Raw genomic sequence first — 24,751 nt, forward strand, 5'->3', positions numbered from 1 at the left:
CGCTGCATAAATCCAAAGGTACCACTCAGACCTTCAGTGTGATACAGAGGTGGATTGGGGCAGTTTTGTCTCCACAATTTTACAGATTCCCTTGTGGATGCTCTGGCGATCGGAGCGACCATTACTCTTTCTTGTACTGCCATGGGCCGGTGGTAGTGGTGGGCCATGGAACCTTTTGAGACTGCTGCCCCCCTCCTCAGAGTACTTTAGAAGAGTGACTTTTCCTCAATGGACCGTCGGATAGACATTGGGCGGTTCTTGATAGACTCTTCTATCACTTGGCCACTTGCTATTGTGTTTCTTATCTTCTTTATCTTTCTGTTTTCCCCAACCGTTTATTTCCTTTTCCTGGATGCGCTGCTGATGGGGGATGGAAGCTCCTCACTGTGACCTCTTCGAATGGCACAAAAATGTTCTGTCGATGTGGGGTTTCGAGAAGACCCCCTATGGGTCTGGGGTGGGGCTCCTGAGGGAAAGATACGCGCTCATGGTCCCACTGTGAGGGTCATAGGGGATTCATCTCTTTTTTTGAAATAGTATGGCTAGTCCTATTAAGTTCCTTTCCCTAAATGTAAAAGGGCTGAATTCCCCTAATAAGAGGCGTCAGGTTCGGCAATATTTACTGCAGGAAGACCCTGATATCATCTTTCTACAAGAGACTCACTTGCTCTCCTCAGATACTCGCCTCATGGCACACCCCAAATACCCTACTCAATATTGGGCTTGTTCACATGGGGGGGGGGGAATTATATTTAAACCCGGCTGGCAAGCACTGAACACTAGGGCTACGACGGATGATGGTGGGAGGTTTACTAAGGCACAAATGGCTTGGGCTAAGTGGTCCTTAACTTTTGTTAACATATAGGCCCCTAAACAAAATCAAGATGCCTTCTTATGTCTACAACTTAGGGATCTCTCAAACAGTCACAACACCAATTGACCTTGGTGGAGACTTTAACTTGGTTTGGAGCCCAGAATGGGACCACACTGCTCAGGCACATCAAGGGACTGGGGCGATGTCGTCAGCGCTGAGAAATGTCATTACAGAATTAGGTTTAGTAGACGCATGGAGACATCTACACCCGGACTCTAAAGTTTATTCTTTCTTCTCTCATGCACACAGATCATACTCTCATATTGATTACTACTTTCTTTCACTCTCCTTAATATATACTCAGAAGGGTACACGTTCTAGTATCACTACAACCCCCAAATCCACGTAGGGAGCCCATTCCTAGATGGAGGCTGCCCCCTCAGGTTCTTCGAGATCCTGTAGATGTGGCGGATATCCGAAAAGAGATAGAGGCCTTCTTCCTGGCTAATAATCTTACTGACACCTCTGAGGCTATTAGATAGGATGCCTTTAAAGCCAATATTCATGGGGTTATCACGTCTATCTCCATCGCCAGAACCAGGGAGGCTCGGATAGTAGAAATCACTCTCTCTAGGGATACTGAAACCCTAGAACGTAAAGATCACTTGCAACCATCCCTACGCAACAAACGACTCCTTGCTGAGTTGCAGGGCCAACTGCGCTTTCATCGCACCAATAAGGCAAAGAGACTCCTATTCGCCATTAAGCAGAAAGTCTACACGGGGGAGATAAGTTTGGGGCATGTTTGGCACGACGCCTCCGCGTTCAAACCACATGGGCCCATATCGCTAAACTTAAACGCCCAGACGGTGCATGGGCTATCTCGGAAACTGATAAAAGCTTGGAACCAGAGACCTGCTATATACCAATACACCCTCAATGCGGAGAAAGCCTTTGATCGAGTGGATTGGGGTTTCCTCAGGGAGGTTCTAAGAAGAGTGGGACTAGGTCCGGGAATGATGTCCAAACTGATGGCGTTAAGTTACAATGGGGTGACCCAGTATCCCCAAGAACCTGGGCAGTAAGGCAAATAATAGACAATTGGTTCTTTTGGGTGCACTGAATTTCTTCACTTATCTCTCATTGTACACAACATATTCATTCATTGCAAAATGAGTAAATCAAAACACAATTAAATTGTATTCATTTATAAATACTTTCATTTAAAAGTATAAAAGGCTGTCAGTTTGGTACAGTGGTGCAAGAGGTGAAAATTTGTGACAATTGGTGCTCAGTGGAATTTTGTGCCATCCAATATATACAGTGTCAATTTCATGTGTCAGGAGGGGTTAGGGAAGGGGGAAGCGTGACCAATACTACACAATCATTCAGAGTATTCTGTATACCACAGTAGTCAGTTTTAAGTACAGAGTCTTTGGAAATATGGTCCACTGGCATGTAATGTTGACGTTTCAACCCTATTGTTGCGCTCTTGAAGCGTCTGCGTGGGTCTTCATCAGGACTGATAGAGCGGGGTAGGGAGGATGCGTGGCAGCCTCCAAGTAGACCCAGCCGGGCTTTCCTTTGGAGGATACTGTAAGCAGATAGTCAAACGGGAACTACACGATTGCTTGTGTGTCAGGTTCTAGGTTGTTTATGAGAGTTCCCAATCTTAATTCCGGGTTTCTTTCAAGTTGCTAGCCGCATTGATCAATACTGCTGAAGATGCATCCTGTAGTGTCTTTGGCAGTGTTTAAGTTTCCTTGTTATAGTCCCAAAAGATCAGAGGAAACGTTCGAGCCGGCGGCGGGATTCGATCTGTCCCGGATCTGCTTCTCAGACTGATGATACCCTACACGCGACCTACTACTCACATTCGCCTAATTGGCGTGTCACTGCCCCTATCTCCATCTACTGTGGCAGCAGACAGGGGTGCCGCCTTTATTGTTTGCCCTAGTGGTCGAGCCTCTGGCCATCGCCATCCACTGCAACCAGATTATACAGGGTATGCCCATGGGGGTTGCGATCATAAAGCCTTCCTATTTGCGGATGATCTCCTCCTCTCACTTTCTTCCCCATCTACCTCCCTTCCAGCAGTGGATACTCTCTTGCGGTCCTTCGAAAGTGTGTTGGGGTACTCGATTAACCTGGCCAAGTCTCATGCTCTCAACCGTACTGTTCCAGCCTCAGGGATCCAGAACCTACGGGAGCTGATTCCGGTACAGTGGATGACTCGATCGATACCTGGGCCTCGATCTGACTACCACACTCTCGACATGGACTTCGTCCAACTGGCCTATATATAGAAGAGCCATCTGGGAGGAACTGCACGGATGGAAAGGCCTTCCTCTCACATGGCTAAGCTGCATTAACACTATTAAAATGTCTCTTCTTCCGAAAATCCTATCTCTCTTTCAATCCCTCCCCGCTGCAAATACCACATTCTGATATCCTGGCCCTACAACTGGATTTCACCAAAGTTATATGGGAAAATTCCAGACCACGCTTTTCTAATAGGATTTTGATGCTACCACGTGACCAGGGGGGATTAGCGTGTCCAAATCTTCTGGAGTACTATTGGGCTTCCCATCTCCGGTACATATCAGAGTGGGTGGTTCGCAAGAGCGAAAAGCATTGGTTTCATCTAGACCGTGCGGTATCCTGCAGACCTTTAAGGGACTTGGCATGGCTTGGCTTCCTCGGGGGGCTCGTCCCCGCAGCGCGTACGTACATACCTACCCCCACAAAGACAGCCCAGCGGGCTGACTACATTTCCATCCCCGAATTCTCTGCTCCCCTAGCTCGTAATCTTATGCTTCCACCTGCTATGCAACCGCAGGTGTTCACTGCATGGACGGATGGTGAATGCCGAGTTATTCAGGACCTTTTTCAGGGGGATAAGTTTCTTATATTTCTCAATGGAGGCAACCTTTTAATCTCACGGAGGGGGCACAAATGCAATATTACCAGTTACGTCATTGGCTTAGCTCCTAGACTTACATCCGTGGGGCCACCAGGCAACTGATTGCTTTCGAATCCATGGTTCACAAATTTGAGGGCTAAAATGGGCTGTTTTCCCCACACATACTCTGTTTTACAGCATTCTCAGAGACCCATATCCCATGGCTTATCAAATGTGATGGGCTTCAGTCTTGGAAGAGGATATACCTCCAGAGGGTTGGGACAGACTATGGCTGGATATCCCGAAAGTATATCAGAGAACTCTGCAATGCGATTCAGCGTACAAGTTAATGACAAGATGGTACTACACCCCAACCCGCTTGCACCAAATGTTTACAAACTTCCCCCCCCCCGACGTGCTGGAGGTGCCACGGCAAAAGAGGAGACTCCTCCATATATGATGGTCATGCCAGAGTCTAACGATGTTCTGGAAGGAGGTCCTAGGTCACATAAAAGAGATAGTGGGGTACCCTATTCCTTCCGCACTGATAGCCACCCTATTGAGCATTAAACCCTTAACACTAACTGCTATGACATACACGGGCTGGCACTTGATTTTACACTCGTTAGGAGTTGCTAGGCAGTCCATATCCTTATTCTGGAAGAACACCCCCCCCCCCTTCCTATAGCCACTCGGTTCCTCCGCTTGTGGAATGTTCTAGCCCTTGAATTACTTACTACCAGTATTAATCTCACAGATGCTAGATCTACCCGTACCTGGCAGCCACTCATACACTATTTTACTATGACTAGACACTCCCGGCTGGTTCCCCCCTAGACTACGTGCTGTGCAACTGTTTGATGACTCTCTCGAACCATACTCCAGAGGCTGGAAACCTGAGTCCCCGGAATAACCTACTTAATTCAGGAGACCTATTACCTTACCTCCTGATGGTTCACTCTCCTTATGGAGAATAGACCCCCCCATCCCCTCTTTTTTCCCCTCCTACTCGAGAGAGTTTCTCTTCTTGGGTTTTGTTTGCATAAATCTGATGACAGTTCCCTGCTACCTCTATAGATGAAAGGGCCCCATGAATAGTGGACAGAATGTATATATTGAGATGTCCCACATAGCTAGATGCTAAAGTCCCCGTTGACTGTTCATCCCTAATATTTGAATCTTGTTAGGATAATTTGTATTTGCGGTGATATTACATTCTGCCCCTTCCTACCCAGGCATATTTCTGAGAGACTGTTCTGGAGATGTATTAGATGGGATTGATTCTGCCATGCATGCTCTTGTCACAATGTCATGCTATTTAATGTGGATAATGGCCTTTATCTGTGGTTCTTCCCACATGCGGCTCAAGCAACGTTATCTATGCCCTCAAATGCCCCTGTGGGAAACTTTACGTTGGCAAGACGGAACGAAAAACCAAGATCAGACTGACAGAACACAAGTCAAACATTTGATTGAAAAACAGTAAATCTTCTATAGCTACACACTTCCAGGAAGAAAAACATAACATTTCTCAATTAAAGTTCATTGTATTGGAAACCATCCTGAAAACCGAAGGTAGAGACAATACCAAATATCTACTCCAACGAGAAAACACCTGGATTCAAAGACTATCCACACAGAAGCCATTTGGCCTGAATGACAGAATTGAACTCTCTTGTTACCTATAAGTGTTGTAATTGGGGCTCCTAAAGGTTCCCTGTGTGAATTCACCATTTTTACTTGATACTTAATTTTTAACTTAATTTTCTTTGTTCTACTACGTGGTAACCATTTATATTTTTTTATCTAAGGATTGATACATTATCATTTGTTCATTCTCTACCCCACCCCTGTCACCCGAGATCAACATCGAGGAACGTTTCATCCATTGCTAGAAATAATATACAATCACCCTTTCTTCACCTACACTTCGATTTATTTTACTACACCCGATATAACATAGTTACGATAGACTAACCAATTCACAGATCACCCTGTCACCTTAAAGAACATGAGTCTTTTTTCACTATTTATGAACACGTGATCGCAATATTTGAACGTGACCAAACGCGGCAGTAGACGCCTCCGTCCTGACCAGCGTAGACGAGCAGAACACTCACGAACTTCAGGCATCCACAATCAGGTTAGTCCTCTGACAAACACGCGAGCGAGCAGAAGTACGGACCTTTTAACAGAACTCACTCTGTAAGGCCATGACCACTTATATTTTCACTCTTTCATTTTTCAGAACCATGCACTATTAGAACTTTGGCACACGTAAGCATAACACCGAGTGTTTGTTTATCCTCATCCACGGGTTTGGAATTTTTTAAGGTGACCTCGTAATTCGGCACCCACCCTTCCCCAACACTTCCCCTAGCCTCTGCCCCCACCAGTTCACAAGCCCACACCAACCATTCTACCCCATGCTTATTTTATTTTATCTGATTTTGTTACAGTATCCTTTCCCTGATGAAGGGGCAGATAATAGCCCCGAAATGCATTAGATATGAATGAAGGACAGTGCCAAAATGTTAAGAAAGGATTAACTAACGAACATTGTACAATTGAGATTAAATTGATTTATGAAATGTTCTGCTGAATAAATACGCATCTAACAATTGAAACCTCTGTTTCCATAGAGGAACATCAGTGTGCACACAAGGATGGGATCAATGATCCATTGACCTCACAACTCTTATGTTCTTCTCACAGGGACATGGGTCCTCAGTTTGTTTGATTTTTGTTGTCTGTTATCTATTCAATAAACAGAATTTGCAAATTAAAAAAAAACAAAAACAAAAAAATATGTATTTATTGCTTACTGCGGTGCTATATGAGTGCACAGTTGGCTTTGTAACTATCCTATGGAGACATTTGTCACATTGTCTGTACTTGCCTAGCACGAACGGTGCAACGGAAAGGACTATTGAGACAGTTCTTTATTAGAAACAACATACTTACGCGTGGGCAAGCAGTTTTAGCCTGTATCCAAGGGGATGATGCGATCTTCTGTGGGAAATTCCTCAAGTTTATGTGTATCGCAGAGTTAAAACTAGCCAAGTATGAGTTATAATGGAAACATTCCTGTGGCACTTGCATTACGCATGATCAGTCACTTACTTTGGGTCAATTATGGGAGAACTAAAGTTAAACAGTGTAGCATTATTCTCTTGTATCTAATGTTAGGATTGCCATTAGGATTATCCCTGCAGTTCTACCTTTCACATTGTAGTGGTTTTAGAAAGTAGAACTGAATTCTAAGAGAAGTATTTCGTATTTAGCACTAACCATCTATTTTCACAGTAAAGGGGTGCCTCTAGTAGGAACAAGGTAATGACCTTTGAATCTGTTCTTTTTTAAAAGGACCTGTATTGGTGACTAAATTAAATGACTTTCATCATTCACTCTTTAAAATTTGATAGCACAAAGCAAAGTATGATTGTTCCTGTTTAGCTAGAATGTTTTATACTCTGTAGTTTGGTAGTCAAAAAAATAGTTTTAGTGCCAAGTATAACATTTAGGATATTCACCTAGCACGTTTTTCTGAGTATGTTGCACTAATCACATACATTCAGATATACATTCAGATACAATCAGATATATATTTTGTCATTGTATTGTGAATCTGTAACTACGTTTGTATCATATGAATTACATGGTTTATTCCTGGTAAAAATCTTGAATGCACAAAGCACTTTTATTTTAAATACTCTCGATTGGGTAAATCTAGCATGATTATACATTTCCTAGTTGGTGGTTTAAAGAGGTGGAATGTTATCACGTGATTAATGACTTAAGTTAATATCTTTCCTTTCTCGGTTGGGTGTTTAAGTGAGTCGAAAAATTGGTATCACAGTTGAATGATGACAGTTTTTATGATAATATTTATTGGATGATGTTTTAACTTGTGAACTTATTGTGATAATATTGTACGTTTTAATCAACTGAACAATAAATTATTACCTTACATTACTATGTGAAGAGTGATTCTGGGATTAACTATAAATCAGTGGTCTTGCATAAACAGTTTAGGAGCTTTGGACTGTTTGAATTTGTTTTTGTACCACAACGTGGGCTAATTTGTGAAATGTTTCTCAGTGAAAATGGGCATAACCGGTATTCTCTTTTCTGAATCACTCAAAGTGGCACATATAAATATACTAAAATTATGAGTATGTCACACACAAACAACTTCAAAACTTGTCAACTATTCTCCATGTGCCCCAAAGCTCTCCTCACTCAGTTCTCATTAGTAGACAGTGTGTGATGACACGCGCATCACCTCTGCCCTACACCGGTGGGTTCTGCCCAGCACACTGGGTGCGCAGTGAATTCTGTTTATTCTTAAGCACCAACATCCCAGCTCTGCTCTGCTGTCTTATCTCAGACAAAGCGCTTGTGGGTTACACTAACTTCCCCTGGTGCCTTCTGCTGGCCATGTCCCCAACCCACTCTTACCATGACAACGCAATGATCTTCTCACGTTGGACGTTCTTGCGGCAGCATTGAAGGGCACAATACGAAAGTTGAACTTTCAATCCGGATACGGAAATGGTACCAACCGAAACGTCCGACACAAGATATCGCCATCTTAGCATGGGATAAAATGCAGTAGAAAGGAACGTAAGTACATTAAAATGATAACGCTAGGTTCTCATACAGCTCCAGTGCCACACCAACAACCGTCAAGGTCAAGGAAAGTGGTCACACGTGTCGTCTTGAAATATTTCCTTACATTCCCCGGGATATAACAGCACAGACTATTTTGTCAATCTGTATCCAAGATGGCGAACAAAGGTGCCTTTATGACAATTTAGTAATGAGGTGTTGCCCGGGCAACGACTACGCGCCGCCTACAGCATTACTACATTCAATAACCTTTCATAAAAGGATGGCGCCCTCTGCTGGAAGAGGACAGCGCTCACTGCCAATGCCGAACTACAATAAATACCGTATACGTCCAGCGTGGTGTTCGCATACCGGCCGAGTGTAATATCTTCTCCTCGACAGCCAGGGGTCGAAGTGCATAAAGAAAAGTATGGGCACTGCGAATCTGTAAATATTTTGTCAGTACTTGGCCTATAGGTAACTGCATATAAAATATAATGCGCATATACGGTTGCCACCTTTCTGAGAGTGAAATCTACTGGCCATTTGTTGTTTTTAAAGTTTGTAAAGGCCCGGACTAAATAGGACTTTAAAGAAAATTGTATGTTTTTATTTGAAGCATTACTTTTCTGCATTTGTTTCATTAATACTTAGGAATTGTTAACGCAACACTAGAATACGTTAAAAAGTGCTTTCTATTCATACTTGCTGTTGAAAGTATTTACAAAGGGCTACAAAAAAAAACAGCTTTAGGTGATTTTATTTATTATATATTGCCGGCTGTAGTATCCTCCCCAGCCCGAGTATATATAAAGGATCATGCCACACACGGAGCTTGGTATAACACATCTTTGTTCCTCAGCGTGTAACCATTAGCTGAATATTCTACATCATGAATTCTATTACCCCCACTCATGCACCTACGACACTGTACTACGGAGTCCGTCAGGAACCAAAAGGGTCCCGTCAGCTCTAACTCACAAGATACTGCATCTGCCCCCTTGTTAAATAAAAAATACATATATACATCACAACTCTTCAATGAGTTGTTTTGGTGTTCAAATCATTCGCCCAAATCTGGTCATGTGCGGCTGTGGAGACACCAGCGAAGTGTAAATAACTGGCACTGGTGATAGAGACATTGGTACAGTTGCTGGGCTGTCTGGATTCTCAGGTGGATGAGTCTCACTTCTGACATCTGGAGTTGGCGAATGTCAAGGCAGACGTTTCAAATGTGAAGAATCTCGTGTAATGGACTTTCCAGTATGGTGAGTAATCCCCATGTGTCCTTTACTAGTCACAACCCTGAGTGGGTCAGCATCAAAAGGAGCATCAGATTTGCATTTTAATTTCTGCCTGACAATAACTTGGTCTCCTCTTTTGAACACAGCGCTTTGAACACAGTGGTGTCTATCAGCATGGGTTTTCATTTTGCGTTCATGAGACGAATCAGTGGTGTGAAGTTTATCAATGTCAATTGATATTTCAGTGGTCCATTGTGGCAATTTGGTTCCTATGGCTCTCCCAAAAAAACCATAGAATGAAGTACTGATTTGAGTTTAAACTTTTCCAGCGCTGCACGCTGAACAGTGTTCTTGAGGGTGCTCATAAATCTCTTGACAACTCCATTTGCCTGAGGGCAGAGAGGTGTGCTTTTCTGATGCTTGATATTTAGATGAGTGAGAAAATCTTTAACTTCTCGACTGCTGAAAGGCGGGCTACTGTCAGATCTCAAAATCGAAAGAACACTCATGTTGCAAAAATACTTTCTAATCTCTCAATGACTCTGTCATTAGTAGTTGACGACATATCTTCCACAAGGGGAAAATGGGAATATTCATCAACAATTACTAGTAGATGATATTCGTTGTCAAAGGATCCAAAGAAATCAATTGGAATCTTCTCCCATGCATGCATTTGAAGATCAGGTATGTTTAACAGATGCAAGGTTATTTTAGATGACAAGCAGAAGGACAAATGATATGTCTCTAACTCCTTTTCAACTCTTTCATCAAGATGACTGAACCACACTCGGTCTTGTAGACCTCGTTTAGTAGTAACAACTCCACAATATCTCTCATGTGCCAAAATAACTTTTTGTCTCAGACTCTCTGGTATGACAAATCTCAACCCTCGTGAGATTATGCTTTCTGGGGCAACTGAAAGTTATTCCAGCACATTTTTGAATTTCAGGTATTCAAGGTTATCATGAAGAGGTCGAGAATGTTTTCCACACAATCGATGTGTGTGAGAAGTTGGCCTGGTATATGATGTTCACTAATTAAAGTGGCACCTTGCAACAGTCCAAACAACCCTTATGGCGATTTAAGAGGTCAAAGATAACCTTAGAAAGCTATCCAAGTGGTAGCTGTGGAGAGCAGCCTTCAGGCTTAGTCTTGAAGGAATGTTAAGCAGCTTGTTTTACCAGAATGCAACCTTATAGTATTGGTTAAATGAAAGGAGAACCATACAGTAGTTATAAAAATATGTGTTTATTATTATAACACACTTTAAATACCTCACAGTATCTGCTACACGCAGATAAACACAAAGCACACAATACTGTAGCACAGAAACAATCGTAAGTAGCACTAATACACACTGGGCTCCAGGGAGAGACCAACCCATATACTAAAATAGTGGTATAAGAGCCATGACCCGAGTCAAGACAGACAGTGTCTAAATGTTGTAGAAGCTTGTTAAGTTGCTCACCTCTTGCAGACCTAGCTCCGCTTGGAGTCCTGGTCTCTTTAGTAGCGTACTCACGGTCCGTTTACTCAGGCCGGGTAGATGTTCAATGGACCTATAATTGAGGATTAGGGGTTATTCATTTCCTAATTTTTAATATCTATTTACTAGTTAATCCAAATGGATTACCGTTTTTAATACATACCTCTGTATTGATTAGTATATACAGTGAGTTGTAGCGTCGCTCCTTTGTATCTGCAATAAAGGAGTGATGTATTCCATTAACTCCTACTTCTAATAGGGCTACATTTAAAATAACCCTGACTTAAGTGCACATGCTACCCCTTTCGACTATCTGGCTATTGGTGCAGTGAAGCAGGTTTTAAAAAACCTATAGTGCAGAGGAAATGGTACATAACCAGGAAAGTTATTGTTCAAAGAATCATATTTAAGACGCTCATGCAGCACGATTTATAACGGCACTTATTTGTCTGGTTTTCCGAGCCACATCCTTCTCAGAACCCTTTGGCAATACCACCGCTCTCCTCGTGGTTAATTATGCATATATCCCTAAAGGCGTTTTCTCACTCCCGCAAGAGTGCTTCGCCTAGATTTTCTTATCATGGACTGACTGTCCCTTTCTAACAGGTGGCATATGCTGTAATGGTTCCCACCTTCACGTTAGTCCCGCAACTAAACTGTTGCAAAGTGCATCACTCTCTGCCGGTTTTCGTTATATTCTATCAGTGAGGCCCGTGTCCCTATACGTTTAAGGGTAGACTTGTGAATTCATAAACAGACCTATTCTCACCCCGTCTATTTTTACTTACTTCAAACTTGCGTGGTTCGCGTCCTTAGCCTTCCGTTTGTTATGATCACTTCTATCTGCTTGTTAGCCTACGTATATAGCGTGAATCACGTATTTAACCTTTAATGTTGTCAATACTTGAATGCAAGATAAATCAATGATGTATACATGACAAATCGATGTATGTAAGGAAAAAGGCAACACCATTGTAGATGTAAGGTAGTTGGATAATGCTACATGTAAAAATTGAACATTCTTGATGAAATTGATTGAAAAATGGATTGCCCTAATACAACAATGTATTGATGTGCCCAGAAGGTTAAACATGTCAATTCTATGTCAGGAAGCGGAGGCGAGGATTTTGCTAGTCCTTTCTCCATTTTATTGGACAGCAAGTTAGTAGTAAAAGAAACAAGCACTGGCGTTGCCAATAGGTCTCGCAGTAGGAAAGTTGGAGCTATTGGTTTTGTAAATGACAAAGCCCTTTATGTTTTTAAAATGAAAACAAAAATAAAAGGCATTGTTATTTGCAATTGTAATAGCTCCAACTTTCCTACTGCGAGACCTATTGGCAACGCCAGTGCTTGTTTTATTTATGTGTTGGTTTTGAAAATAGCGAAATTAATAGCTTTGTCATTTACAATGCCAATAGTTTTAACTTTTGCAAACGTGACACCTATATCATTTGTAATGCAATATGCGTTGTATTTACATGACTTAGATGTATTAATATTACAAATAACAATGGGTTTTATTTTTTATAATACTTAATACTTAAATAAAATTTATTGTAATTTATAATAGCAATAGCTTAAACTTTTGTAAATAACTTTTGGGAAGATTATGTTCAGTGTATTTTATTGTGATGAAAATCCAAGAACAGAAGTGAAATATTAACATCTTTTTGTGACATTTGTAATAAAGTTTGAAACATTGAGAGAACATATTAGAACCAGTTGTTGAATGGTTGCACAGAGTGATGCTGTGGCCTTCAGTGGTGCTGAGTGATGCTGTGGGCTTCAGTGGTGCTGAGTGATGCTGTGGCAATCAGTGGTGAGTGCTGAGGTGTTGAGTGGTGCTGTGGTGTTGAGTGGTGCTGTGGTGTTGAGTGGTGCTGTGGCGTTAAGTGGTGCTGTGGCGTTGAGGGGTGCTGTGGAATTCAGTGGTGCTGAGTGGTGCTGTGGTGTTGAGGGGTGCTGTGGTGTTGAGGGGTGCTGTGGTGTTGAGGGGTGCTGTTGTGTTGAGGGGTGCTGTGGTGTTGAGGGGTGCTGTGGTGCTGTTGTGTTGAGGGGTGCTGTGGTGTTGAGTGGTGCTGTGGTGTTGAGTGGTGCTGTGGTGTTGAGTGGTGCTGTGGTGTTGAGTGGTGCTGTGGTGTTGAGTGGTGCTGTGGTGTTGAGTGGTGCTGTGGTGTTGAGTGGTGCTGTGGTGTTGAGTGGCGCTGTGGTGTTGAGTGGCGCTGTGGTGTTGAGTGGTGCTGTTGTGTTGAGGGGTGCTGTGGTATTGAGTGGTGCTGTGGTGTGAGGAGAGGTAATACGGGGGCAAAATGGAAGGCTTTGGGAGTAAATGGAAAGGGAGAGTGGCGAGTAGAGGAGATGTTTCAATAAAAGACACATATCCTTGCAATACACTCGAAAACGTGTTAGTCAGAAAAAAGCAGCACCACTGCATGCCCTTGAAGAGTGTAGGTGATACTTGTTGCTAGATTTTCACATTTAGTTGGAGAAATCATAAGATCCTTGAGTCAATGTTGATAAGAAATGCATGCCATATTAATGTGTGTGCAATGTGCTCAACCACAAAGCCTCTCCGGTATCATAGCAATAATTGATTCCCCATTATGTGAAATGCCAAAGTAATAAATATGTAATATCTGTGCAAAGAAATCACAAACTGTTCATTGTTTGAAGGGATTCACTCTTGCAGTGGTAATGATGGTGCATTGGAAATGCCGTTGCAGTTTCATGTTAAACTGGTATTTATGTCAAAGTAAAACAGCATAAAACAAGAACAGAGGTGAAATATTAACATCTTTTTGTGACATTTTTAAATAAAGCTGTGGCAGTAATTGCTTGTGCATATTACTAAAGCATTCGCCAGGCCCCTACAGTATGAGAGGAGAGATGGTGGATACATTTTGCTTCTGTTTAGCTCTTGGTTTTCTCGTTACTGGGTATTAGTGTGAAGTTTACGTGCTCAGATTATGTTGAAAAATGCTTGAACTGAATAACGCGGCGATTTAATTAACACTGAATCCCGGCGCGCACGAATCAACCAAACAGTGTGATCCTCTGCAAAACGCAGTAACTCTCTGTAGGCCCCCTTGTTTCCCAAAATATTGATTGCTTAGAAACGAGCTACCCATATTGCAGCTGTGAGACACACTGGACGCTTACGTTTTTTTAAGAGAAGTCCCAGTTTTAATGTAAACCACTTTTTAAAACAACCCGATATCAATTCAATATTTACCATGTAAAACCTTCTCTTTAAAAAATAAATGGATCTGTAACCTAACGTGAAAAGCAGCAGGTATCATCCGAGTGATGACATCCAAGGGGACAAAGAAGGGAAATCTGCAGGCGACGGGCCGGCCCCAATGTAAGAGAAGGAGGGGGAAGCCTGCTGCCGGCAGCTCCTTTGCCTGAAGGTGGGAAGTGCAGGGCTGGTCGAGGTCGCACAAGCATGGGAGGCCCCCGGGTGACCAGTGATGAAAGAGAGTCTGCCCCCGGGGCAGAGCAGGACTTCGGCAGCGGCCCAGCTGGGAGGAGGCTATGTGTTTTACACAACAGGTTGCAAGCAGGCTACATCTCAAATGGGGGCGGGAGAGCCTTGGGCGGGAATGCGAGTGAGGGGAGGCGGATTCGGAGTGCAGCATGGCTGTGATTGCGTGGAGAGAGAGGGGAGGTGCTGGTGTGGGAGGGGGAGGCTGTGATTGCGTGGAGAGAGAGGGGAGGTGCTGGTGTGGGAGGGGGAGGCTGTGATTGCGTGGAAAGAGAGGGGAGGTGCTGGTGTGGGAGGGGGGAGTTGCTGGTGTGGGAGGAGTGCGCGTGCATGTACACGGGCACTGCATGAAAACCGCGGGGCTGAAAGCCCTTTGGTTTGAAGATGTTTTCGCCGACATGAATTCTCGCTACGCTCGATGCGCTTGCGCGCATCGATAGGTCGCGAGACCTAAAAACAATACATCATGGACTACCCAAACCAACATGGCAGCGGTAGTCCTGGTAACCTAACAACCAATCAGAGTCCAACAGTTCGTATATATGGAGTCCCAGCTGTTAGTCCTCCCTCTTTCTCCATTGCTGCCTCGGCAAGATAAGTCACGCTCTTCATTTCTTTGTCGTGGCAGGTTTTGTTGTGTTTGTTGACAGCTTTACTTGATTTCGCTTGTTTGTAATTGACTTTGCCTTATTGTAGGCTGTGTTTATAACGCGGTAGGCTTTCAGCCCGAGCGTTTATTCTTCGCGCGTGCGCGATCTTGGTGTCGGCTTCTGACGCCGATCAGCTGTTCTCCTCAGCGCTCTTCGCGCTTGAGTAGAAACGCGCTGAGGCACTGCGCTTCTGTCATTTTTCGGCCTCTTCCCTCACACTGACGCCGTTTTAGACGGCAAGAAGTATTTTTTCTGACTGAAATTTATTAAATTTTATTTTAATTTCTGTCAGAACTTTGGTGTTTCAGGTTTTCAATTGTGTTAGCCTGTCTGGTACCTGTGTGAAGGGATTTCCCCTTGTTTTTAGTTGGGGTGTTTGTGTATGGGTACCAGTTTTTCTGCTAATATGCAGTCCGGTCCTTCAACTGTTGAGGTGGTGGCTCCTAATGTTCAGCCACAAATGACCCCTTTACACCCTCCTGCAGAGGTTGACAGGCTTCTCTCTTCGGCGATAGCCCAAGCTCTGGCACCTCTGCAGTACAGTGTAAACAGACTGTCAGCCCATGTTTTTAAGAATGATACTGGTGTTTTTGGGGACAGTGGGGAAGGGCCCAGTGGTGTTCCGTGTGCTCTACCACGTACGGCCAGGAAGCGTGACGCGGGGCACCTGGAGGGCTTCAGTAAATTATCTGAAGTGTTCCGTAAGAGTGCGCGCACGCTTAGAAGTGCACCCTACCGGGGGGAAGACTCACCCGGAGAGACTGGTGGTTTTGCCACCCAGGACCTTGACCCGGAGGAAGGGTTCCCCATTGAGGGAGATGATGAGGAGGACGAATACGTAGATGAGGATGAGGACGCTTCCTCAGAGGATTTTTCTGATGTGAGCAGGTCTTGGCGCCCTAAGCCCAGCGCTCCCAGTCTTACGGAGGGTGATCTTGCGCCTCCTAATATGTTTGACCCATCTACTATTGTAAGACCTAGGTCATCGGAGTGGTTTCCTGAGCAGTCTACTGCTGATTATGTCGCAGCTAAGCTTCGACAGCCTTTACCTCAGGATGTCCGACTCCGTCTGCATTCTGAGTGCCCTCGCCCTTCCCTTCCCTTTAGAGTAGCATGCACCCCTGAGATTGATCCCAAGTTGTGTACCTTCTTCGCCAAATATATCAAGGACCCTAAAAAGGGTATAGATAGGTCATGGAAAGCCTGTCAAGATAAACTCTTAGATGTGGTGGGCCCTCTCACTAAAATTATTGAAACGGCCCAACGTTCTAAGGAGTCGGGCTTACCGATGTCTGTTGATGACGTTGCTGGTTGGTCGCAACGGGCAATGTGCCTTCTTGGCAATGCCAATTGCGCGCTTTCTGCAGAACGGCGACGTTCCTTACTGCTTAAGATTGACCCGAAACTAGGGGAGTTGTCGTCTTCGGAGGCAGGCCCTATTGCACAGGGTGCTTTGTTTGGTGACCCCTTTGTTAAGGAGTTGGGGAAGTTTGTGGCAACCTTTTCGGCTCTGGACAAGGCTCAGGCTTCGATGAAATTTTTTTTTCCCAGAAAGGTTTTTGGCGGGGCCGGCAGAGGCAGGGGTCGCTCTTCCGGCCGTCAGGTCCAGCAAGGCCCCAATAGAGGCCAGTACAAAAGAAATAACAGCTGGAATGATGGGCGACAGGGTACCTTTTACCCCTCCAGAGGAGGCAGAGGCCAAGGCAAAGGACGTGGTGGATTCCAGTCCAACTCCAGAGGATTTAATGGTAAGATTTCGAATCATCTCTCTGGTTCAAATGGGGGGAAGGTTAGCGTTGTTTCCCCAGGCCTGGGCGTCAATAACTTCAGATCCATGGGTGCTGGAGACGGTTCAGGGGTTTCACATCGAATTTTACGGTTCCCCTGTTCAACTTTCTCGTCCTCGTCCTCTAGTGTTTTCTGTCACAGACCAAGAACTTGTAGATTTAGAGGTTCGGGCGATGTTACAAAAAGGCGCCATTATCCCCTCGGCGCTTCACCCAAACGGTTTCCTCAGCAACATCTTCCTGGTGGAAAAGAAAGGCAAAGGGTTCAGACCAGTAATCAACCTCCGCTCCTTCAACGAGTGGCTGGTTTACAGGCATTTCAAGATGGAGGGCATCCATCTTCTGAGGGACCTTCTGTTACAGAACGATTGGTTGGTTCGCTTGGACCTGAAAGATGCTTATCTTTCGGTCCCAATCTTTCCTCCTCATCGTCGATTCCTCCAGTTTCTGTGGAGGAATCAGGTTTACGAATTACGTACGCTTCCCTTTGGTCTTTCCTCAGCACCTTGGTGCTTTACCAAACTCCTGCGCCCGGTGGTAGAACATCTCCGTACCCTGGGGATTCGTCTGATTGTTTACCTGGACGACATTCTTTTAATGTGTCAGTCCAAAGACCTCCTTCTTCACCATCTTCAGGTTACTATAACCCTTCTTCAGTCTCTGGGATTCATCATCAATGCCCAGAAGTCGGATCTCTTTCCCCGACAGGAAATGACTTTCCTTGGCTTTCTGATCATAACTACGGATGCGACTCTTCACCTTCCTTCCGAAAAAATCACCAAGATCAAGAAGGAGATTCGCAAGGTTCTTCGGCGGGATCGAGTATCCCTCCGCCAACTGGCCAGGATTGTGGGCTTACTGTCTTCATCGATCCAGGCCATTTTTCCAGGCCCTCTTCATTACAGGGCTCTTCAGAGACTGAAGGCATTTCACCTCCGCAAGGGTCTTACTTACTCGGAACTGATTTCCTTGAATCTGGAAGCCCGATCGGAGCTCCTTTGGTGGTTAGATCACATGGATGCCTGGAACGGGAAGGCGATTTTCGGTTCCCGTCCGGATCTGGTGATCGAGTCAGATGCCAGTCGCCAGGGTTGGGGCGCCAGTTGCGGCTCTCTCTCGGTGGGCGGCAGATGGACGGAGGAGGAGCTTCACCTCCATATCAACTGCCTGGAGCTCCTTGCGGGCTCGTTCGCGATCCGCTCCTTCACCTCGACCAAGGTTTCGTGTTGTGTGCTTCTTCGGATGGACAACACGACTGCGGTCAGGTACATCAACCGGTTGGGAGGCACGCACTCCAAGGTCCTAGCGGACCTTGCGAAAGACTTTTGGAACTATTGCCTTCTTCGCCAGATCTCTGTCACGGCGGAGTATCTTCCAGGCGATCTGAACACTGTAGCGGATTGGCAATCCAGGAATTTCCGGGATGCCAGCGACTGGAGACTGGATCCTTCAGTATTTCAGAGAATTTCGGACCTTTGGGGTCTTCCAGTAATGGACTTATTTGCGTCCAGATGGAACGCCCAGATACCCCGCTTCTACAGCTGGAAACCGGATCCGGTTGCGGAAGCAGTGGATGCCTTCCTACAGGACTGGTCCCTGTTTCCAGCTTATGCGTTTCCCCCCTTCCTTTTCATTCAAAGGGTGGCGGCTCAAGTCCGCAGGCAGAGAGCTTCTCTGATTCTGATCACGCCAATCTGGAGAGCTCAATGCTGGTTCCCTTCTCTTTTGGAACTATCCTGGGACAAGCCTCTTCGGCTTCCGTCGTTCGACCACATTCTGACGGATCCATTGGGTCACCCGCATCCGCTGGTTCTCCAGGGCCATCTACGTCTCATGGCATGGAGGATTTCAGGGGACGTTGGTCTTGTGACTCGCTTTCGAGAGACGCTGAGCTCCTCATTCGAGGAGCCTGGGCTCCTAACACCACTAAGCGGTATAGATCAGCATGGAACAGATGGGTTCGTTGGTGTGTGGGAAAACACCTGGATCCCATGGGCTCCTCTGTCACCGACGTGATTAACTTCCTCGCTGATCTTTTCAAAAAGAAATTGGCGTACAGCACAATTAATTCTTTCAGGTCGGCGATTTCTGCTGGGCATGCCCTCGTTGATGGCTCTCCGGTTGGTGAGCACCCTTGGGTTTGTAAACTCCTTAAAGGTATTCGCCTTTCGCGCCCCCCAGAACCTCGTTATTCAGGTTTGTGGGATGTTAATGTGGTCTTGAATTTTCTAAAGTCCTGGCAGGATAATCAATACCTTTCCCGCAAGGAGCTTTCGGCCAAATTAGCGATTCTCATCTGCCTGATTTCATGTAAACGTGCTTCAGATGTTCGTGCACTGGACGTATCAGCCAGGGTTTTTACCCCAGAAGGGGTTACATTTACTGTCTCAAGAAGAACTAAATGTAATACCAGGTCAGTAACTTACCCGGCTTTCCCAGATTCGCCAAAGCTCTGTGTTGTTCGTTGCCTTAAGACATATGAGGACGTTACTCTTGAGCTCCGCCCTCCGGGCGAGAGACAATTACTTATTGCGGTTAAGAAGCCGTTCAAGGCGGTTTCCTCTCCCACCATTGCCAGATGGGTCAGGTGGATAATGTCTGAAGCTGGAATTAGCGTCACTGACTTTGGGGCTCATTCCACTAGAGGTGCAATGGCTTCCAAGGCTATTCAGGTAGGTGGACGCCTGGAGGATATCATGAATGCAGCGGATTGGTCCTCAGATTCGACTTTCAAAAAGTTCTACTTTAAGCCAATCCATGAGGCTGCTTCGTTGGTGGTGAGTAGGCTTTGAACAAGCAAAATCCTCGCCTCCGCTTCCTGACATAGAATGAGAAATTTCCTAGTTACCACAAAGGAAAGTTTCAATTCTATTAAGGAGGCGGAGGCGAGGATTTTCCCACCCAGGCTTTATCGAGCCTCCCCTCCCGTGACTGGACTATGATATTTTACTTCGTCTAAGGGAAGTATACTTTTTTCTGAGTTTTAATGTTCTCATTGATAAGCTGTGCAATGCTGTTTAAGTTCTATCTGCATTCCGTGCTATTTACTCCATTGCAATGTTCTTGAATTCTTCGACATTGTTCTGGACAAGATATTATTATTATTGTTTCTCTTCCCTAGGCTCCGATCAAAAAACGGACTAGTGGTTGGATGACTTCTTTCCTGCGGCAGCTCCCAAGAAAGAGGAAGGACTAACAACTGGGACTTCATATATACGAACTGTTGGACTCTGATTGGTTGTTAGGTTACCAGGACTACCGCTGCCATGTTGGTTTGGGTAGTCCATGATGTATTGTTTTTTCTTTTACTACTAACTTGCTGTCCAATAAAATGGAGAAAGGACTAGCAAAATCCTCGCCTCCGCCTCCTTAATAGAATTGAAACTTTCCTTTGTGGTAACTAGGAAATTTCTCATTGTAGTACCGTTCTGAATTAAGTGAGGGGTCGAAAAGGATAGAATAACTCCGTTACATGCACCTAAATGACTTTAATAATTACGATATTACGCCACTAGAGGGCGATAGGCCACCACCAGTATCACTAGTAGATTTCAGGCTACTAGATACGCTATACACGTGATTCACGCTATATACGTAGGCTAACAAGCAGATAGAAGTGATCATAACAAACGGAAGGCTAAGGACGCGAACCACCCGAGTTTGAAGTAAGTAAAAATAGACGGGGTGAGAATAGGTCTGTTTATGAATTCACAAGTCTACCCTTAAACGTATAAGGGACACGGGCCTCACTGATAGAATATAACGAAAACCGGCAGAGAGTGATGCACTTTGCAACAGTTTAGTTGCGGGACTAACGTGAAGGTGGGAACCATTACAGCATATGCCACCTGTTAGAAAGGGACAGTCAGTCCATGATAAGAAAATCTAGGCGAAGCACTCTTGCGGGAGTGAGAAAACGCCTTTAGGGATATATGCATAATTAACAATGAGGAGAGCGGTGCTATTGCCAAAGGGTTCTGAGAAGGATGTGGCTCGGAAAACCAGACAAATAAGTGCCGTTATAAATCGTGCTGCATGAGCGTCTTAAATACGATTCTTTGAACAATATCGTTCCTGGTTATGTACCATTTCCTCTGCACTATAGGTTTTTTAAAACCCGCTTCACTGCACCAATAGCCAGATAGTCGAAAAGGGTAGCATGTGCACTTAAGTCACGGTTATTTTAAATGTAGCCCTATTAGAAGTAGGAGTTAATGGAACACATCACTCCTTTATTGCAGATACAAAGGAGCGACGCTACAACTCACTGTATATACTAATCAATACAGAGGTATGTATTAAAAACGGTAATCCATTTGGATTAACTAGTAAATAGATATTAAAAATTAGGAAATGAATAACCCCTAATCCTCAATTATAGGTCCATTGAACATCTACCCGGCCTGAGTAAACGGACCGTGAGTACGCTACTAAAGAGACCAGGACTCCAAGCGGAGCTAGGTCTGCAAGAGGTGAGCAACTTAACAAGCTCTCATTTGCGTAGTTGTAAAACCACTGACCAATTCTCTGACACATGTCCATTATGATTAACAGGCTGTCCTGCATATATATACAGTCCTGATGAAGACCCGCCCTTGATGCGCAAAATCACTGCATCGTTTCCCAGGGTCGAAACGTCGACGCAATCCCTTTCTTGACACGAACCAACTATTCAAAACTTTGTAGGATCCAAGATTGAATTGATGTACCTACAGAATTATTTTATATATATAGTTGTCGATTCCAATAAGTATATGAATTAACAATTTTACTTGTTGTTTTTAGTATGTATTATTCTTTAGCACAAAATGTACGTGCCATGTGTGTTTTAAATATGCTTTAGGGACAGCATTTGAAATAATTCGTTTTTCATTTTTGAAAGTTTATGAGTAAAAATTCACTTTCATTTTTTACTTTGTGGTCAGTGTGTTTGTGTATATGTGTATAAGTACATTTATCTTTGTATCCTGGTTAGGAACAAAGTACGCAAATAATCATTGAAATACTAAAACATTGTGTATTTCGGTCCGACAGAACAATTATTATTTTATCCATTACCCACCCAGGTTCTGAGGGTTACAGGGTTACCCCATTATATGTAATGATTCAGGATTGTCAAGGCCTGCTAGAGGGGTGACTGATAGGTTTTAAGTGTACTGACCTATAAATATAGTAAACCTATATCTTTCGTAAGGTTGCAAGCACCCGCTTACATAGGCTGCACTGGCAGGTATGTAGTTCCATTTTGCATGGCCTCTCATGGGTGGCATAATACATGCTTCAACCCATAGGAACCTCTGGGGTACCTATACCCTGGGTACATGGGTACCATATACTAGTGACTGACAGGGGTACCCCAGTATCCAATCTGGAGTGTACCCAAGTACATGGCATAACATTCTAGGGCAAAAGTAGATAGACTGGGGTCCTGATTAGCAGGATCCCAGTCAGACTAGTCAAACACAGTGTAAAATCAAGCAAAAAGTAGGGGTAACCATAAGAAGCAGATCCTACTTTCCTACAATGTGTAATAATCTTTTTGAGTATTAGCAAATCTCTGTCGGTGCTCGTGGCAGCAAAGATTTGTTTTACCAATATGGTAGCAGGGGTACTGAACTTCATGATGAAGTTATCATTAGCATCATCTGCTTGAGAAGTACTGGTATGATACTGTATTGTTACATTTGAGAAATCAGCAGAGTTTTGATCTTTTCCTGGATGATGCACCATCGCATAACCATGCTCCTGCAATCACAACCACTACCTCTCAATGTGAAGGGACATCCTATCTTTAGAATTGCCGAAAAAGGTGAGCAATGCTTGGTGGTCGGTGACAATTGTGAAATGCTTTACATACAGTAACACATGAAAATGCACACAAACCCACACCACAGCGAGGCTTTCTTTTTCAGGTTGTGAATAGGCACATTCCGTTGATGACAAACTTCGGCTTGCATAAGCCACAATGTGTCTTAGGGCATTGGGATGTCCAGTATGGTGGTCAAGGATGGCACCTAACCCCACTGGGCTTGCATCAATAACCACCTCCATCTGCAATTTCGGATAAAATTATGCCATTTCAGTGGCGTTCTCAATTGCATGCTTGATGTTCTTAAAGCTTTGTACACATTCACGTGACCATTGAAATGGAATATTTCGTTAAGTCTCTCAATGGGGCTCGTACAGTGGCAAAGTCATGTATAAACCTTGAACAGTAACTGGTCATACCAAGGAAAAGATCACAGCCTCGTTACATCATGTGGGGGAAAATTAGATGACAAGGCTTGTATTTTATTTAGTTCTGGAGTCATTCCCCCATAAGAAAAGGTATGACCGAAGACCTTGAGTTTCGTTTTATGAAACTCACAATTTTCTGCATTTAAAGTAAGAGCTGCATCAGCAAGTATACGAAACAGTTGTGTAAGAGGTTTACCATGTTCCTTTCCTGTAGCCCCAAAAGCCAGTATGTTATTATTGTAAGTGAAAGCATGTGGGGCTGGCTGTATTATGCAACAAATGACATCCTGAAAAAGTGCTGCAGCTGATGATGCTTTTAAACCTAGTCTTTTATATCTAAATTATTATTATTATTAATTATTATTATTATTATTATTATTAATCGGGTTTTATAGAGCGCAAACAACCCGGAGGCCTCGTAGCGCTGAGTACCGTCATACTATTAAAAAAGGGAAGAAGTTAGATGAACAGATAGGTTTTCAGATCCTTCCGAAATTTTAGAAGGCTTGGACCAACATGAGTCAAAAAGGTAGTAATGTATCTGCAATTTTCTTCCAGTTCGAGTTGGCGATACGCTTTGTTCAGATCAAGGTGAGAAATGACTTTGGCACTATTCAGCTGTGGGATAATATCAGCAATGTGTGGGCCTGGATGTTGATCTCGTTCAATCACCTTGTTAGCTTGGCTCATATCAACACAGATGCACACAGCCTCTCCACTGTCCTTTTTGGGCACTAGCACTATCGGCAAAATCCATGGCGAAGGAGTAGTAGAATGCTCAATAATATCGTGCTTTAGGGGTGACTTATGGAAAGAAGGGAAGGGGTCCCGAGACCGAAAAGAAATTACAAATTTAAGGCATTTATATACATGAATTCAAAAACAACGTTTTGTGATGCAAAAAAGATTTTACTTCAAGATTGCATACATCCTAATTAATAGGTACAGTGTTCATTATAAATTTTGCTTTATATACCGTGTACGTGCCCACATTCACAACGGGGAGGGGGTGACGTGAGGGAAAGTGTAGGGGGTAGGATATGGTTGAGCTGATTCATTCAGTGACAAGTCTTATTCAATCTATTAAGACAGTATACATGTGGTCCCTTGGCATCAGGGCCACATTTGTAGGCTCCACGAGAGTCCAAAATTATAAATATCAAAAAAGGCCTAACTCCGTTATAGCCGTGAGTGATTGAATGGGGACCGGAGCTGGTCTTTGGTTACGTAGTGGTCTACGTTTCGACCCAAAATTAGTAGGAGTCTTTTCCTTACGGAAGGGTCTTCATCAGGACAAGCACTGTTGTGGGTGGGCAAACTCCTGGGAAACAATTAAAGAAAACGAATTAGAGACACACCATTCCTGTATTTAAATTCATAGGATGGTGGTACATGATTATCAGTGAAAAGAAGAGAGCCGTGTTATCTAGCTACGATAGAATCTCATACGTAGGATTAAATACAAAGACTAACGCTCACCTTTCGCAAGGCGCGATAGGAGTAGACTCAAAAGGTGGATAATCTTAGTCCAAGTTG

At 44.0% G+C, this 24,751-nt stretch overlaps 2 protein-coding genes across 2 annotated transcripts in view; one reads left to right on the forward strand and one right to left on the reverse strand.

Moving 5' to 3' along the window:
- LOC147688502 (coronin-7-like) overlaps positions 1-24,751 on the reverse strand; it is a 1,252,182-nt gene that overhangs the window by 114,443 nt on the left and 1,112,988 nt on the right. The gene's annotated exons all lie outside the window — the stretch shown is intronic.
- On the forward strand, positions 15,574-20,122 carry LOC147688503 (uncharacterized). The gene is made up of 2 exons (XM_086939859.1): positions 15,574-16,939; positions 20,100-20,122. Exons 1-2 carry the CDS (start codon positions 15,574-15,576, stop codon positions 20,120-20,122), a joined length of 1,389 nt encoding a protein of 462 aa, XP_086795985.1.

This window comes from Lissotriton vulgaris, chromosome 10, assembly GCF_964263255.1.
Source record: "Lissotriton vulgaris chromosome 10, aLisVul1.2, whole genome shotgun sequence".
In the NCBI taxonomy this organism is placed as follows: Eukaryota; Metazoa; Chordata; class Amphibia; order Caudata; family Salamandridae; genus Lissotriton; species Lissotriton vulgaris.

Excerpts from the sequence above, each read along its gene's own strand:
- LOC147688503 (XM_086939859.1), top strand. The coding sequence starts at position 15,574 with ATGGGTACCAGTTTTTCTGCTAATATGCAGTCCGGTCCTTCAACTGTT. Across the intron at positions 16,940-20,099 it reads CAACTCCAGAGGATTTAATG|GCTCCGATCAAAAAACGGAC; the intron begins GTAAGATTTCGA and ends TCTCTTCCCTAG.